The 18,623-nt window shown below is 38.5% G+C and overlaps 1 protein-coding gene across 3 annotated transcripts in view; it reads left to right on the top strand.

The window, feature by feature from the left end:
* The first annotated feature begins 13,283 nt into the window (after positions 1–13,283).
* LOC114134759 (kinesin-like protein KIF6) overlaps positions 13,284–18,623 on the top strand; it is a 55,642-nt gene continuing 50,302 nt past the window's right edge. For 2 of the 3 annotated variants that reach the window (XR_003593456.1, XM_028001541.1), the window contains exons 1-3: positions 13,367–13,426; positions 15,476–15,585; positions 17,341–17,415. Coding sequence is in view for 2 of the 3 variants with exons in the window: in XM_028001541.1 (XP_027857342.1) it covers positions 13,367–13,426; positions 15,476–15,585; positions 17,341–17,415 (245 nt within the window). In the remaining variant the exon portion in view is untranslated. Of the gene's footprint in view, positions 13,427–15,475; positions 15,586–17,340; positions 17,416–18,623 lie in introns of all 3 variants that reach the window. The other variant, XM_028001540.1, reaches the window with a different exon arrangement.

Consider the following 18,623-nt stretch of genomic DNA (forward strand, 5'->3'; position numbering starts at 1 on the left):
GGGCTTCATTGATTGTGGTTAACAAAAATCCCAAATATCTGTGTCTTTGCCACATTTCTTCAATCACTCTCCCTTTTAGATATATTCAAAAAAGTTCAGGGCAAACAATCAAACAACAAAAACATGGATTTTGAAAACTTTGACAAGAAAACTTCAATTTATCGATTTTGAGGTGTATCACACGTCATGTCTCTAAGGAGAAACAATATTTTATTCCGTATTTTACAGGTTTTAACTTGATCTGAAGATTTATTGAGCAAAGTACATAGTAAAAAATTGTAATAAGTTTAACAGTTATCTATAACCCTAAGTTGATATTAACCATGCAGACCAATTTCACATTGAGAGCGTAATTCCATGTCCTGAAATACAAAAAACTACTTTAAACACATTTTAATAAACAACAGTACATTAGCTCAGCTCAGTAATTTACTATCTTTCTTCTGTAAGTGGTGAAAACACTCTAAAATCTGAGTGATTAGAATAAATTTACTAATAAAAGAGTCACTTTCTGCATTATGGATGACAAATCAGTGTCCTTCCATTAACCATTTTAAACCTATCGTATCAGTCCACACGGTAGTATTTATGTCAAGTTTTTACCATAATGAAACAAGGAAGATAAACATGTTGGGAAGATCTCTGGAGTGATGGATGGTGTGTGTTTAAATGCCACATGTTGTGTTTCTGTGCCAAGTAACAAACAAGCCAGTCATGAACTTATTTTGTCTGAATTTCTATTTGGAATGAATCACTTTGTAATTCTCATCAGATGGTATTGCGATTGAAACCAGAGGCTGCTTGCTTTGTTTTCAGAAACAAAAGACAGAATTTCAGTAACAACACAAGACACTGTTTCACGTTACACTGAGACATCTTAGACTGAAACAAAAACTATTATTTCTTCACTGGAGAAGTAGTGTAGATCAGAAAATCTTACTGTGGCCCAAGTAACATTCTTCTGTTTGACCATTGTTGAAGTACAACTGGACAGAAAGTCCTTAAAGTGTTTATTGGAACCTAAACTACGTCATTCACATCAAAGCAAGCTACATAGAAGTAGAAATGGCAACTTTGAAGATAAAAAGTAGTTTTGTGTTTTCTGTGATGCCTTAAGTTGTTTATTTTGTCTTTCTGGATTTGATCTTGTCATGGTGTATGCTGGATGTGGTGGACCCAAATGCAGCAGGCAAAAGCGTTGAGTAGATTATGAAGATTTAATGAAAAATGAAAAAAAAAAAAAAAAACTTACAACAAAGAAAAAACATGGAAAGAGAGAGAGAGTGACCCAGGAGAGTGGGGCTTACGCAGAGGAACAAGGAATAAATCTAACACTAAAGAATAATTAGACATCAAGTACACAGTAAAACTAAAGTAAGACACAATAACCAGACAAGAGAAATAATTAAACATATTTATCTAATGAAAGAAAGAGATTAAGGAACACAGAATAACAATGAAACCAGAATAAATTAATCAAACTCGAAAACAACCAAGGACTTCATAAAGTTTGGGAGATGACCTTGGACAGTTGACCCTTTGTGGTATTTCCCATGTAATAGGAACATGTATTTGTAGTTATGGTCACTGCTGTACATACACAAAGTGGCATCACTTACCTGGTAGTACTGGTTCACTTAAACGCAGTTATAAAGTTAGAAGACATTGAGAGGATGTTGCTGGTAATGTAACTCACTGCAAGGGTCAATAGTGTTAAACAACGAGCTAAAATGTGCATTCACTCTCGTTTCTCACCAACTGACATGACTTGGTTGAACTCTGTAACATAACACAAATCTTGCTCTTTCACAGGAGAGCATGGTCTGTTTGTTTTTGTCTGTTGACACTTCATACCCTATGAATTTAGCTAACCTTCATTGACAGCCTGACCTCTGAAAGACAGGAGGTGATGAAATGCTGCTCAGTTCACATTCCACTTTGAAATAATTCAAAGTCATCTATACTTGTTCTGTTCCTTCCCTGTACTTTCTGTTCTCATGTCTCCTCCTTTTATTGTATACAAAACCTGAGAATCAATACGATACCACACTGTTCTATTTTTGCCTGCTGGGATGCCTTCCCTTTCATTTCCTGCCCGTCATCAAAGTCTTCCTACATCTGTCGCGCTCTCTCTGTCTTGTCTGCAGAGCAGTCGGTCTATTATCTCCTCCACTTTATAGTGTAGCAGATGTGTGGGGCTGTAAAAAGCAGAATCTCTGGAAAGTCATTATGTGAGCAGTAAATCTGGCAGAAATGTCAATTCTTGGCAACAGCTTGTGAAAGAAAAGGCCCTCTGGGTGAGTGAAAGGAAAAACAAAGTAATGTCCTCACTCACTCTCATCTGGTCCCTGTTGTCTGATTGATAATGACAGCTTGCTGCTAATCAATACACCCACCCACTGTTCCAGTGGGCACATCCTCAATAAACTGTCCTCATGCGTATCTGTGCCACAGATGGTAAACCTTTTTTGAACAATCTGAATCTGCAGGCTTTTATGATTATATGTAACTGATGGCTACAGCATTAACACTAATATCTGAAGTGCACCGTGTTTAGTATCACACTGAGATTTTCCTTCTGCATCCAAACTGTCTTTAGAGCAGTTTAGGATTCCAGTAGCAGCTCAGGATACGAGCCTGGCTTGGCTCCCGCATCATGGGGTTGGACGGGTGTAAAAAGTGACATAACACAGTTCACAGTTTATTGTGCGAGGAATGGAATGCAACAACAGCAGAGGTCTTCAATAGGACTTCAAAGCCAGACGATTTCAGCTCGGTTAGGTATTTCATTGTAGATCTTTGACGACAGAAATTTAAACCCCAGAAACTTACAGCTGGAAGAGCCGGTACATATTTATTACATAACACTGCAAGCATGTAGATACTTCACCTGAACTCAATTTGCACCAGGAAATGGATTTGGACTGAACGCTTCTGGCTGGGTTAAATAACATGTGTGGATTTACTGTTGATGGTTTCCAATATTTTACTGCACTCTTATGACAACAATCCTCTTTCCGGCTTCAAATGTTACTTTAGTCCCCTGTTCCTGTTGACATCATCCTCTACTCCAGCATAGCTACAATATATTTTTTTATTGTTGCTGCAAACCAGACAAGTATAATATTATGACTGCTGACAGTGAAGAGTGTCGTACTGGTGAAAAAGCATCTAGAGTCATGGTCATGCAAGGCTCATCATTGTGGATAGCTCAGTTAAAATTGCTAGTGCAAAAAGGGAACAAACACATTACTAGGCAGATCATTATAATGCTATACTTGGTTGGTCTGTAAATTTGGAACTCCAAACTATGATTAGTTCTAAAGAAGACTTTTGGATGATAGCTAAAACACCTTCAAGAAAGAAGAAAATAGGTCCAGGATCCTCCAGTCTTTACACACAATTAGCAGACCCCAGTGGTTATTTGAAATGCAACTGGAACATTTTCCAGAAGAAAGTTCCAACCTTTGATGGAAATGTATCACAACAAACCTGTGGGAAAGGACTACAGCAGACATTAGATATCATATCCCTGTTAAAAACTATTCAGTCTAATGTACAGTAGAGAACTGTTACAAGCCTTCTATCGTCCTGGAAAATGTATAGATTGGGATGTCTCAATTGGGACATTTCGCTAAAATGTTTGAACTCAGAAGAACTCAGAAAACCTGTGTGCAAAATACTGCATGTGTTTTACTGGCTACAATGTAGGAGCTTGAATAAACAAGCAGATACAAGTTTTATACATTAGGAAAAAAATCTCTAAGCGGTGATTAAACTCTGCGTGCTGCTCATTGTTGCAAAAAAGGGAATGGGGTCAGCAACTTTAAATTACATTTCATTGGCTCCATAATGGAGCCAATAAAGGTTGGTCTCCTTCTGGTTAGCCTTTAGGCCACCCTTTTTTGTGTCTCATCAAGTCTTTGGGCTGCCCACCTGAACTTTTTACTTATTCTGTTTGAACTCCTTGGATCAAGCTCCTGGCCAGTGGAGCACAGAGTTTAAGAACTGTGCACCATTATATCTGACAACCTGTCTGAGGTGTTGCTTTTGTTCCTTCAACTCCTGATGGGAGTCTAGGTGTTACTCTTGTGAGGAACTATTTGTCAGTTTCTCCTATTATGCACCCTGTTTTGTTCTTGATTTTTGCTTCACTCCATAAACTATCAAAACAAGTTTTGGATGTTCCTGGGGTTTCCTCCCAGAGGAACATGTCTGGAAAACCTCCAAAGGGAGGCGGACAGGGGTTCATTCTGATCAGATCCCCAAACCATCTCAAGTGACTCCTCCTTTTGATGAGACTCTACTTGGAGGTCACCCTGACTGATGGAACTTCGTATTCTACTTATTATGTATTAAATGCTTATTACGTATTTAATACATATCATGTATTAAAACAATCCTTTTTCGCCATTTTTTGCATACTACATTGAGTCCTTTGTCACTCACAGCAAAAAGCCTGACTGTGTCACACACATACTGTAGTTAAAGTGGTTAGCAAGTGACCAGAGAGATCATACTTTTTGGGAGGGAGAGATTAAAATCCACCCTCTATTTCTCACTGCCATGCACTTGGTGGCCAGCAGACCGCCCAGCCCTGTGCCTTTCCACTCTTTAAGTTTCTGACCACATGCAGCTAGGGTGGAGAGATGGTGTGGGCTGAAGTAATGGACAGAAAAAGACGAGACACTGGACAAGCATGAGGTATTTGAAAACTACGCAAGCAGCAAATTTTAGGTGCTCATTTCTATATTGTTCAATGATTTTTTTTCTCCTTATGAGAATAATACTGGGAAATATATTTTCCTAAAGTTAATTAAAGAAATGGTGGGAGTTCAGTAAAATCAACTGACTTTTTAAATAATTCTAAACATGATATTTTCACAGATATCTAAAGAAAACTGGGAGAAAAACAAGTTGCACTGAGTTAAAACTGATGTCACATAGTGTATTATGCAATGATGGCCTAAAGATTTTAGTCTTGCAAAAAATTACAAAGTGCTAGAGCTTCTATAAAAGGAAAAGGTATGTGTTGTATTTTCCAGGCGAACGGATTATCTGTGCTTGTCAGAAATTGCTTAAGTACTTTGAAAAGTGTTTATTAAGCTGCGATCTGGAGGCCATCAAAGAGAGATCAGTCAGAGCAAAAATATTTACTGACAGGAGGAACTGTTTTCTGAGATAATCTTCACAAGGGGAAGATTATGTTGAACAACAAAGATATGAATCGAGGTGCTGGGGAGAAGCTGTGATGCCAGTGAAATCTGAACAAAAGTTAAATATTTTTAGTTAAAGATTTGTTGATAAGATTAGGACTTGAGAATTTTTTTTGCTACATTTTGTACTTCATGCTCAGTACGCGTCATGGAAAAAAATAATTAGAATCTGCCTGACGTGCAAGAGAGCTCATTTAGTGAGCAGAGCCAAACATTCACAAACAAGTCCTTCAAAAGCATATTCTTCTTCTGCTTCACATTTCTTTACCTGCTGACATGAAAACAAAAATACACTGATGGATCAGAGAGCGACTAAATGTCACCCTGTCCCTGACTTTTTGTTCATCCCAACAACCATCCCACAATACTGCTGGTCCTTTTGTCTTGAGTCCTCATATACAGTATTTGAGGAATGCAGACTGAAGTTTGATATCCTGGGGCTTAGCGAGCATAACAGAGGGCAGAAGCCTCAGAGAATAACACATAACCAAAGCCCTAAAGAATTCCCTTGGAAACAGCCAGCAACCAGAAAACCATGCACTGGGAGGGAGGGCAGGAGAGCTACTGAAACCCCAAACTTAAATAGCACGGACTCCGCTGCTGGAGACTGCCTGAGATAGATACTGTGCATTTTGGTTTCTGCTGTTTCTTGCTTTAGCTAAAACTAGACAAAAATACAATGCATTTTTGCTAAATTGTTTATTTAAACATTTGTGCGATACATACAGCACCTTGCTGTGTGTTCACACTTCTTGAACCTTTTCACATTTTGTCAGCTTAAAGTAGGTAATGTGCTACAGAGCACTATTTACCCCATCACATGCTACAACAAACCTAGCAAGATATGTCTGGTACCTCGAGGAGTTGCTGAGATCTGGAGCCTGGATGGTGGAATGGAATGGATAGGATAAAGAAAAAATTGTATATATATTGTATGTATATATTAGTTGTGCACTCAGAAAAATTTGACCTTTTTCAAAGAATGTTAAGAAGACAGTTATTGGATCAGGAAGTTCATTTTAGCATAAGTAATGTAGTCTCAAGTATTTTGCAGCCTCTAACTGGTTTTACCTTCAGAATTTGCCAGTATTGAAGGTTTTTTGTCCCTGATGTATAGAAAGCCTGCACACAGCATGTCGCTGCCACCACCATGGGTTAATCTAAGGGCAAAGTGCCTTTAGATATCACTTGACATTAGAGTATGAAAGAGGCGTTGTTGCGGGCCTTCAGCAGGAGACGAACGTCTCGGTTCATCCAGGGTTTCTGGTTGGGGTACATGGTAATGCGTTTGCAGGTGGTGACACGTTCTATGGTGGTGGAAATATGGTTCAGTACAGATGAGGCGTACTGATCCAAGTCTGTATGTTGGAAAATAGTCCAATCTCTATTCCTGAACCGGTCCGGTGCACAGCGTCTGAGCCCTCTGGCCACACCTTTACTGTCCTCACGGTAGGTTTCACACGTTGGATGAGTGGTAAGTACCGAGGTGTGAGGAACAGGGAGAGATGGTCTGATTTTCCGATGTTGGGGAGGGGTGTCACATTGTAGGCTCCAGCCAGATTGGAGTAGACGTGGTCCAGGGTCTTGTCTCCTCTGGTGTGGCAGGAGACATGTTGGTGGAATCTGGGAAGAACTGTCTTCAAGTTGGAGTGATTGAAATCACCTGCAACAATAAAAGCAGCCTCGGGGTATTTAGTTTGGTGTTTGCTAATAGCCGCATAGAGTTCTTTCATGGCTAGCTTGGCATTAGCATCCGGGGGTGTACACGGCAGTGAGGATGATCGAGGTGAATTCCCTTGGGAGGTAATAAGGTCTGCATTTGACCATTAAAAACTCCACATTGTGTGAGCAGTGACTCTCGGTAGTAGCAGAGTCTGTGCACCAAGCTGTGTTAATATAAATGCACAAACCTCCGCCTCTGGTCTTGCCGGAGTCATCTGCTGTCCTGTCGGCTCGGTGTGTGTGGCGTCCACTTAGCTGGATAGCATTGTCCGGGCAGCTGTTGTTTAGCCATGTTTCGGTGAAAAACATGACATTTGAGTCCATAATCCGTCTGCCACTCGTGATGGATAGTCGTAACTCGTCCATTTTATTAGCCAGAGAACGGACATTGGCGAGGAAAATGCTGGGTAAAGGGAGCCGATGTGGTGTTAGCTTTAGCCTAGCTCGCACCCCTCCACGCTTACCCCGCCTTTGTTTACGTTCTCGTCGCGGCCTGCTTACACTTCCACCCGGCCGGGAGAAATGAGCAGCCTCCGGTGTTCTGAAGATCTCTGGGATGAGTCGGAGATCGGCGATCATAGAGTCAAATGTGTAGCTCCAAATGTCCAGAAGTTCATGTCTGCTGTAGCGCACCAACGCTGTGCAATTCGGGAAAAAAAAAAAACGTCCAGTAATGAATAGATAAAAAAACCACTAAAGAGCAGATTCTGGAGAGACGCCGAGCCTCGCGTTGTTCACGCGCCGCCATCTTGGTCATATCATAATCCACTATCAAGATTTTCCATGTTGCTGCTTGCGTAGTACGTTTTTTTCATTGTTTTCTTATTTATTTTGCCTTTATTTATATAGAAAGTTACCAGTGAGACACAGCACCATGTCTTCTGGGGATTCCAGTTCAAGATTGAACACTCCTAGATGTGTGAATAGACAGCAGTATTTGAAGTATTTTTGAAGCTTCTAGCCACTTTACTTTGTGATTTCTTTGCAATAGATGCAAATAGTGACCATACAATTTAACATATATCTGCATTAGAAAACTTTTTATTACTTTGCAACTGCATAAGATTAATCAGTAATTGTGTTCAAATCTTTTGTCAAAACCCACATGTTGGTCACATGTGTGGATACATAAAGTTATTGCTTCCAGCTTGTTGACATTTTTTTAGCAGCAGCAAAAATAGGATATATATATACATGCACTGCGGACTTACATGTGCAGGTCCTGGTATGCTCTGACCCATGTCACCACAACAATTACAGCCACCGCTGTTCCCCCTCTAACTTGAGCGTTCACTGTCTTTAAATAAAATGCACTGATGTTGAATAAAATCAATCATTCCCCGGTCAGCTTGATGTAGCCAAGCAGATGTTGTGTCTACAGATGTTCACATGTTTGATGCCATTTCACATGGTTCCCAGGCTTTAATGGTGTGACTTTCTATCCTTCAATGTCTATGTGGAAATAGTTTAGTGCGCTGCAGTACACAATGCTGGACTTTCTCACAATTTGTTACATTGCAACCACAAACCTCCAAGAATTTTACATCGTGGATCGACACAAAGTTGCCTATATGTTGTAATTAGTAGATTGAGTACATGTGACCTTGTAATCTAAACCCAGACAAATCCAGCTGTTCTGTGGAAAGAGAGGCTTTTAGAGAACATCGTTGCTTCAGCAGCATCCTGCAGACCCAGGAACACAACACGGATCAGGGCTAAAGCTGTAATAAAAGCAGTGTTAAACTTAAGATTAAACTTGGAGCATCTCACAAAGCACTCCCTCATCAGACAATGAAGACATTAGAGAACAACTGCAAAGCCATCAAAACATCATCGTCTACTTTTACTGACAGACGTTATTCATTGAAACAGAATCCTTGGGATTAAACATGATGGTAGCGTCTTCATGGTGGAGTATACTTTTTTTTCCATCAAGAACTGTGAGGCCTTTCAGAATTGATGGGGAGGCTATCTGACATAAAGACTGAGGTTCATCTTCCACCATGGCAATAGCTAAAGAAAAAATTGGAGTGATTTAAAGCAAATTTAAACCAAATGGACATTTTGACTTGGGTATTTGAAAGTTGATCATAGATTCCCAGGATTGCTGAATATAAATTCTTCTACTTTACAATTATGTGCTACATTGTGTTGGTCTAACACATAAAACCAGTGTAAAATACAATACATTTTTGAGGTTATTACATACAAAACGGGAAAAAATAAAGAGGGTGTGAATTCTTTTGCTGGGGCCTGTATTAAATCTACAACGGTAGAGCATCAAGGCAGCATGTGCTTGTCTTTAATCGTCTCTTTGATCAAAGGAGCATCTTGGGACTCCACCACTAAGCCCCTGTGGCCCATGTCAGGCAGAAAAGAGCCAGCACACTTACCCAAATGCACATATCTCATCCAGTGGAATCCATCCAGCTTCACCCACTAAGCCACAGAGAGGCAACCACTTAACAGAAGCATCATCCTCTTGTATAGTCTGTAATAATGGCATGGAGAAATCCAACCACACGCAAAGAAGATTCTGTCTTAACCAGAAGCTGTGGAAGGTGTGTTGTTTACAGTCCCTCATGTACAGATGTACCGACATTAGACAGCACATGTATACACAGAGAGATGCAGAGAAGCATGAATACTCCCACTAAGTGTTCTGCTGGTGCTTGGTTGTCAGGCTACAGTTAAAGTAAGCAAGCAGTGGCAAGTATGCCCAATGTCTGATACACTTCTGTGCATTTAATGAATGAGGTTGCATTTTATGAAAAGGAGCTGGCAAAGGAAGGAGGGGAAAAAAGCTGTATTTCTCGGCATAGAGGTGATGCCATTATGATGTTTGTTTTGTTTCTTCATACTGCATTTGATTGTGTTGTGAAAACACAGGTTAGGCTTTTTGTTTTCACAGGTCTCTACAGGGAAAATCCCAACCACAAGCTAAGCTGTTTGTCCGGAGAGAGCTGCCATCTCTCTTAACAGACTGAGCACACCTTTTTGATCAGCTGCCAGAAGGGTGCTTCAAGACAAAAGGTGTCATATGTTGGCAAAGATCACTGAAAAAACTGGTTTTTTTCTTTACACGCTTTTGCCTCAAAGCTCCACCAAGTTTTCAAGTGTGCTCCGCCAAAGAAAGTGGCTTCATTTGTGTCAAAATAAGACTCTTACAGTTCCTCTATCCTTTCAAAGCAGATGATGCATGCATTTCAGTGGATGTGCTTGCAGATTCACCAGGCACTGCAACAATCGCCTTGTGACAACTTTCTATGTCTCACTGCCATTTGATCTCCTTGTGAACCCACAACAGGAAGTGGAAAATAAGAACGCAAAGATAAGCACATGAACTGTGGGAATTTATTGCTAAAAAGGTGAGAAAAATATTCTCAAGTGTTTCCCCCCTGCTTCTAGAAAGAATTTACCGTGCATGCATGCAAACTGAGTTTTTTTAGACAGACAGACAGGGAAAAAGAGAAAGAAAGTTTCAGTTGTCTGGGTGTAAAAGAAAAGACAGTCAAACTCAAACCGTGGTTGTTCTTTTGGGGAGAAACCACAGCTATGTCAGCTTAAGCTCAAGATAACACATAGACCAAAACAGGATATTAAAAACGGAGTTCGCAGCTCCCAAAAAGGCCCATTTCAGCTTTGGTTGGTGTTTACTGCATGCAACGTTTGATCCAGGAATCACATTTAGCTCTATGCAAGATCTACTTTAAAACAAGTGGTTGCACCCTGTGCCCAGACAGATGGTAATGTCTAGGTTTCAAAAGCTCTTCAATCATATATGTATCGGTTTTCACCTTCACTGTAAAGTAACATAATGGGTTCTTGCCCAGACTTTGAGTCAGAAGTCATGAAAATACTTTGACATATTTACAATGGTGCCACTAATGGTTTAGATTTTACTACCTTGCACAGTGGAATATATATTAGCAGCCCATTTCCTGACCCAAGATCTGTACAAATCCTGGATGGAGGGATATTCCCTCTCAGAGATCTTCTCTGCAGATCTAATTGTTTGTTGCAGTCTGTCCCTTTTCTGCTTTGTAGATGAACCAATCAACACAGTGACAGATGCATATGAGACAGACTAAATATTGATTGTGAAGAAGATTAACAACAGCTCCTGCGGTAGGTTGCACTTTTTGAATTGCTACAAGAAATGTAACCTGCACAGAGGCCTCTTCCAAGCAACGTTTATTATGCGTGAGGACCGTCTTACGGTCCTCACGTCAGAATGGGTGATGTCAGGGAACTGGAAGTGGTCCACAGTGGCCACAGTCATATCATTAATATCAACAAATTTGGAACAACCTTCCAGAAAACTGTAAAACAGCTGAAACACTGACTTCTTTTAAATCTCGACTAAAAACCCACCTGTTTAGAATTGGATTTGAAATGTAATCAATTACAAATTTATTGATGGAACTTGACTTAATGCTGTGTTTTGATTGTTGATTCTATCTTGCATTGTGTTTCTGTGTTTGTAATGATGTAAAGCACTTTGAAATGCCTTGTTGCTGAAATGTGCTACACAAATAAAATTTGATTGATTGATTGATTGATCATCTATGAACGTCAGGAATTCCACAGATGGGTACACTGACTAAGTAGAGTCATTACAAAAGGAGGGACATACGTCAAGTTTTTCCTAGTCATTTTGAATAAAATAGCTTACAACTAATCAAAACCCAAAATTCAGTTAGTTTGACAAAATTAATACATGGGACCAATTTAAAAAGCTACTTTATCAGAGTTTTTTAAACATAATTTTTCCTTCCAATTAAATTTTCAATAGTATGCTTGAATACAGCACCCTATTAGCGGATGTGTTCTTTAGCAATGCTCTTTGGGACATGCCTTAAATATTGGGTTTTCATGATCTATAGTCATGAAAATTAATAAAATTCGACAGAATAAACATATCACTATGTGGAAAATTAATCCATGTTTCAAAAAAGTTTCACTGTCTGATTTGGAAGTGTGCCTGCAAATGAAATTCTACTTGGGGCTTCTGCAACCTTGAACAAGCTCTTTGGTCTGCAACATCCTGTAATGTGTATACCGTATTCCTAAAAAGTAACAGCTGCTGCTATATTTAGGGCTGTAAGTTGAGTTGTCTCCATTGAAGCTAGCACGTTTCAAGCCTCTGCAAACACAGTTGTTTTTTTTTTTGCACTTCCATGCCTGGCTCAAGAGCACTGTCTCGATGACCATCAGAGCCTGTCAAGCTGGTGTGCTCTGTGAAGCGCTTTCAGGTGGACTACATGCAATGGTTCTCTGAAAATCTACAGTCAACTTTTGTGCACCACAAAACATTGTAAAACACACATTGATGTTTAAGGAATATTCCTTCTCTGAGATAAAGTCACAAGTTTATTCCTTGTTCTGTTCCAGGTTGAAATGATCTGTTGCTTTTATTCATTTTTCATTGAACAGTTTGTCTTTAAAGAGCTTTGCCCCCATATCTCATTTCTCAACATTATCTTGTCTCTAGATCACCGAATTACCACATGTTACTCATCACTCATCTGTGTCTGCTCCTGCAGTCACGCCTTCTTTTCAGAGTTTCTATCTGTTTATGCCCCGGTAGGAGCATAGACATGCCAGTAAATGGGAGTTTTTTTTTCTCTACTCTGCTGGATTACTTTCTGTTAAGCTTGATCATGAACAAAATCTCCTACTGCATTATTTTTAGTTGAGTGTTTTTTTTTTCTTTTTATAGTGAAATCTGCGTGCATGTACTGCTCTAATATTTTCATTTGGGATATTCTATAACCATAGATTATGGTAAAACAGTGGCTTTGTCACATTTTTACAAAAAAGTTGCTCACACAGATACAAAAAAAAAAAATCAACAATTTGTATATTTTGTGTCCCGGATATTAAAATATATTAGCAAACAAATTAGTTTCCAAAATCTAAGTACTTAGTAGATACAGAAGTCACAGAAGAAGGTGCAAATCCTTTTTTCCAGAACTTTTGAGATGTTTGATAGATTTCAAAAATCTATTTGAATTTTGAACCGGATACATATTATTTGCCAGATTAGTTTTCTCAAATACTAGCCTTTCTTAATCAGGCAGGTGTGGCAGGAACTCATTTCGTTCTAAGAAACCTTTAATATACAGGGTGTGCCTGCAGCACTGAAAATACGTTTGTCAATAATTCCTCGGAATGAGTCACTGAACCTATGGTGACCTTTTCTTAAACATACAATCCCGAGTTTAATACCTGTTGTTCTTTTGGATGTTTTGTAACACATTTTATGTCACGGTGAATCATCTCGTCGTTGATAGACGATCTTTGAGGTGGCCACCGTCACCTAGCAACCAGATACACCATAGCCGTACCAGCTTAGCGCTGGATGTGAAGGTTAGCTTCTGGGCTAAGTTGAGGCTAGCCTAAAAAGTTTTGTTTTATAGTAGAAAATGTTTAAACAAACGATACAGATATTCGGTCGAATTAAGCCCACGAATAAAACTGCGGCGGTAAGAGCACAATTCTCGGCATTCAGATGTATGTCAGATGTATGGAAAATAGAAGTTATTTGGTGTTAAGATTAGATAAAGTAGAGGGCTTATTGCCCGTGGCGTTTGGCAAATACATACAGTCTAGTCTTTATTCAGAGAAGCTAGACTGTGCATACAAAAACACCAGGTGTCAAAATATGCAAATGTTTACATGTATGTTTCATTTTCTTCTTAACAACGACATTTTTTTGCCACTGAAGATTTTGTTACCTTGATTTGTCAGTTATAACTTTAATGACGATGGCTCCTTTCCATAAGGTGTCCTAATAAATTATTCGGATGAACAGGAATCCACAAAAGAGTCTCGGAGCCTTTCGAGCTCTGGCACACCTGGAAGGAATGCAGTTGTTTCAGATTGTTTTCAGTGACACATTTCATGTCCGCTTCTTGCTATAACTTGCATGTTATAAAAACAGTTCAGGCTATAAAGTCAAAATTTTCTTGACTTTTTTGCTATCTAAAACACAATTGTTGTTGACATGTTCTATGTAGTTATCAAATTTGAATGTTGTTTTTATTTTATTGACTACATATACAATGCAATACAGGTCCTCAATCCGATACAGGTTCTCACCTGGCTTTTTTTGTTGCCTTACCTTGTTGGGACAGGTTTGTACTACAAATGAAAGAAAATGGCTTATTCTCCTTAATGCAAACTTGACTTAATTATATGAAAAACTCTTTACATTGCCTCTGACATATTCCTATTTTTGACAAGTATGTACATTGTCAACCAAAACATTTTAACTGTTTTTCTTTTACATGTGTTATGCCCACAGTTATATATTTGAGCTGTGTACTTCTGCTAATTTTGATTATTACAGTTTACAACAAAATAAAACAAAATTATTTGTATCAGAAACTATCTATCTAGTCAAATGATTTTTTTTGCTTTGGCAATGTTAAAGTTTACATATGTAAACATCATGTTGAGCTTCTGTTTTCTCCACTTTCATGGTGCCACTTTCAGGGTCCACTTTCAGGGTGGACTGAAAGTGGACCCTGAAAGTTTCAGCCATCAAAAAAGCTGTATCCAAGAAAAAAGTTTAAATATTTTCACAAAGTGACCAAGATCACTTTACAGTAAATTTTGTAAGAAGCTTTGGCTCCTGTGAGAACATTTGCTCCACATTTTACATGTAAACATAGGTTCTCATAGGATGCAGAGCTAAAACTGTATTTTCGTCTTATTGAAGCGCTTTTCTGAACAGAGCCCCTGTTTGAAAAAAATAAAATATCTGACGTAGTTTTGTAGTGCTTTACTGCTACCTGACAATATCCACCAAAATGAAAGAGCATAGCTCCCCCCTAGGGGCTTTTTCAGGGTTTGGCACACATCTGTGGAAAAAACAGCGTTGATGAGGAGGGCAAAGCAACAAACAGGGTGACAGTGGAAAACCAATCTAATCACTGGGACCATATCTTTTTTTTATTCCTCCAGCCCTGGAGAATGCTAATTACATCAGTGTCCATTGGAAACATATGCCAGAGGCTCAAAAACAGAGAACATGGGTGTTCAGAGCACCCCAGCCAAGCCCACGTAAATGGCCTCCAGTGCTGGAGCTCAGTCGATATTGGTTTAATGTTCTACAATTTTCTTTGTCTCCCTTGGGGCCTGGCTTTGGCTTGAATCTGCAGAGCCTGCATTCTCAGTGCACTGATCCTGATTGCCTCTTTAGTTCTGTTGCTTTCCACAGGATACTTGCACCATAAACTGCCATCTTTTCATTTCTGGGCTTTTTCAATGCTCAAACCACAAATGTCCAAACCTATATTTCTAACTAAAGATGATGCATAGACTTTATGTTGAAGTTTGACTGCAAGTATGACTCCACATACAATTACGGTAAAAAAAATCTGTAAAATATATAGCATACCAGTACATGAATGTTTATTTGACTGCTCTTAAATGCTTCCTAAAATGTCATTTTATGGTACATTTTCTGCCTATAGTTGCCACTTTTAGAACTTATGTGCCTGTGTTTATGTTGCCTCTGGCTCCCTCAGGTGTACTCTGTGAACCACAAGGAGGAAACAGGTGCCTCTCTCGAGTTTTTGGTGCCCAGGGACCTGGCTGATGGCATTATTAATCACAAGAGGGAAAACTACAAGTTCAGGTACATTCATTTACATAAGTGTTTGTTGCAAAGAATAAATAAAAATACCTATTTGCTTGTGTTTGTCAATGATACTTGGGAAGGCAAAGCATGTTTGTTTATATAGCACCATTTATACACAAGCTAATGCAAGGTTTTTCACCGAAAAATAAAAGAACAGAGACAATGGCATCAAAAATAATGAAGACAAAAAAAGAGAACTGTTAAAAAATGTATGCATGACATTTAAAGAAAAACGCTAAAATCCAAATTTTAGACATAATGAAAGTGAACTGATGAATTAATCTTTAATCTTCATTGAAAGGCTGCTCTAAATAACAATATTTAATTTAACTTGCTATTAGATAAAGAATGTGCACCACATTTCTGGTGTCCTGTACAGGAAAGCATTTTCTCTCTCAATGTTATTGCTGTTGTTGTTATTGATTAACTGAGTACAGACATACACTCATTCACTCTTTTCAATTTTAAAATCACTCAATGAATGTAAGGAACTGCAATTTGTGACACATCAATGTAAAGTTGTGTATTGTCAGCATGTATGTGCAAGAAGACGTACTAATTCTCTAGTCATCTGAGATAAAAGTAGAATAAAGGTCCTGAATTAAAGTCACCCGAGGAAGAAACCTTGGGGAACTCCACCTGTGATCTTGTATTTTATAGTTTTTATAGTCCTGTGGTGTGATAAAACACTTCCCTGGAATGGAAATTATGAAAGACGTTGCTGTTTTGCTATGTAGAAAACTGAACGCAGCTTGTAATAAATTTATTTTTTCCATAATTATTACAAAAAAAGACAACAACAACATGGGGCATGCAATTAAATATTATTGAGCTATGCAGGTTAAGCCTACAAAAGAATTATCTACCTGCAATATTTCAGGTGGAACCCATCTAAAAACAATTTTTCTTGAATACTTGTGGGCACCAGGTGGAAGATTTAAAGTTATCACAGTTTCTCTCAGAGACACACAATTCAATGATTGGAAATAATCAAGATTCAGTAATAATGCTGGAATCATCAAGGATGTAAGCAGATTACTGGAGATGGAACTACATTCTGCTTGTGTTATCCTGCACAATGATATTAGAGTAAAGTATTTTTTTTTAATTAGGCTAACAGTGATTTAAATCTGTGACCAGCAAAAAAAAAAACCCAAACAAAACATGACTAATTTTATATATGAGGAACAAATATGCCAAATGATCTAAGTGTAAAAAGCTACAATAAGGAAAGCCAGCACAGACCTGGCTCATGTGGCTGCATTTGAACTTTTGCCCCATGAATAATTCATCCACAAGTCCTGTCAGTGAAGAGCCAGAACATCTGTTTAATGCTCAGCTGCAGCCTCATATACCCTCTGTGCAGGGCCCATGCCACGCTTCGAAACCTTAAATTCACAGTTAGAAAGTCAGACAGCAGTGGACACTCAGAGCCTCTGAAAACCACATGGTCTTATAATAGCGTGCAGAGGTTCCCCTGTGCCCTTATAGCAATAAAGTTTCCACTTTTAACAACCTTCCTTGGGTGGATTCTGTTCACATTTCTCCTCATCTTTCTGTGGGCTTAAACACGATGCAGCTTTGTTTGTTTTACAGAACAGAACCACTTAGATAATCCTCGTCTATTTAAGACCTTAAATATTTAACAATCAGCTGTGGATATTCCAAATGAACTAAATTTTTTGGACTATTCTTAGCCTGCTTCATTAAATGTGTCATGGCAATACAGTGTTGTTTCCCATTTCTCTCCAGGTTCCGAAAAGTGTTTGAACAGCACATTAAACAAGATGTGATCTTTGACGAAATTGCCAAACCAGTTGCAGAAAGGTAAGACAAAAAAAAAAATCTTTGATGTTTGCCTAAATGCTTAGCTTTTTTGAAACTTTATATGACATGAATGATGGAAAAGATCTTATCTGTGCATTGTACACCCTCAAACTAATGTGAGGCCACACAGATTCAGCCAAACCTTGTTGACAGGAAGTTAGTAAAGCTCAGTTTTCTTTAAGATGGAAATGGAGGGTGTCTGTGATGTTTGGCACGTTTTAAGCACTTAAACCACTAAGTGGACAGAGCTGGCAGACAAGATGGCACACTGTGCCATCATGAGAGTGAAAGCGTTTTCAAGCCACAAAGCTATAGTCTGTATTTAACACATAGGCTTACAGTAAATGTACACATGAGATGAATATACTTCTTTGATGCTGTATTATTTTCTAATCCTCCATCATAGTTTTTATTTTAGAAAAGGGAAGTGATGGGATAAACACAGTTTTGTTTGCCGTCTACTGATATGGTCTGTTGGTTGTTTTATTTAGAGCTTGGTTTTATTTCCTGGTTCTTTATTTTTAGTCGGCTCCAGTTTTGGTTTCCTTATCGATCTTTTGTAACAGTCTTGTTTTATCTTCTTCAATGTTCAAAAATTTGTCAGTTGTTTTAGCACCTAGATTTAATGTGTTATTATTTTTGCATAGTGCCTTGTCATTATTCATGGCTCAATATAAGCTGCAATCTGCTATCCCATGGGGCCAAATTGATATCATTAGATGTGTTCCCTCCCTGATAGTCCTGTTGGTGCCTATGTTTGTCCACTTTATTTACTTTAACATGTGGTTTTTGTTATCCAGTTGGATTTTATCTTTCAGCAGCACTTTCAATTTTACTGTTTGTGGTCAGTTAACTTAGCTTGTATGTTATCTTAGTGTGCGTTTCCATCACCATTGGTATTGTACATAACTTTGTCCCTAAATCTGATTTAAAAACACACAGACACACGGAAATTCATAGACATTGTTATAATACATGTGTAAAAAGTCTACCAAATAATGATCTTTTCATTAATGTAATCTCATACTAAACATGTTGAAACTACTAAACAACTGAGGTTTAGTAGAACCCTCTCCCTCTTCTTCATCAGTCTATCTAGCTTCTTCATCCCAAGCTACAAATAAATTGCTGATAAATTTTTGCTGAAGTCGCTCACAATTTCCTCCACTTTTGTGTACTCAGCCTTACTTGTTTATAGTTTGACTTAC

This window comes from Xiphophorus couchianus, chromosome 19 (genome assembly GCF_001444195.1).
Source record: "Xiphophorus couchianus chromosome 19, X_couchianus-1.0, whole genome shotgun sequence".
Classification (NCBI taxonomy): domain Eukaryota; kingdom Metazoa; phylum Chordata; class Actinopteri; order Cyprinodontiformes; family Poeciliidae; genus Xiphophorus; species Xiphophorus couchianus.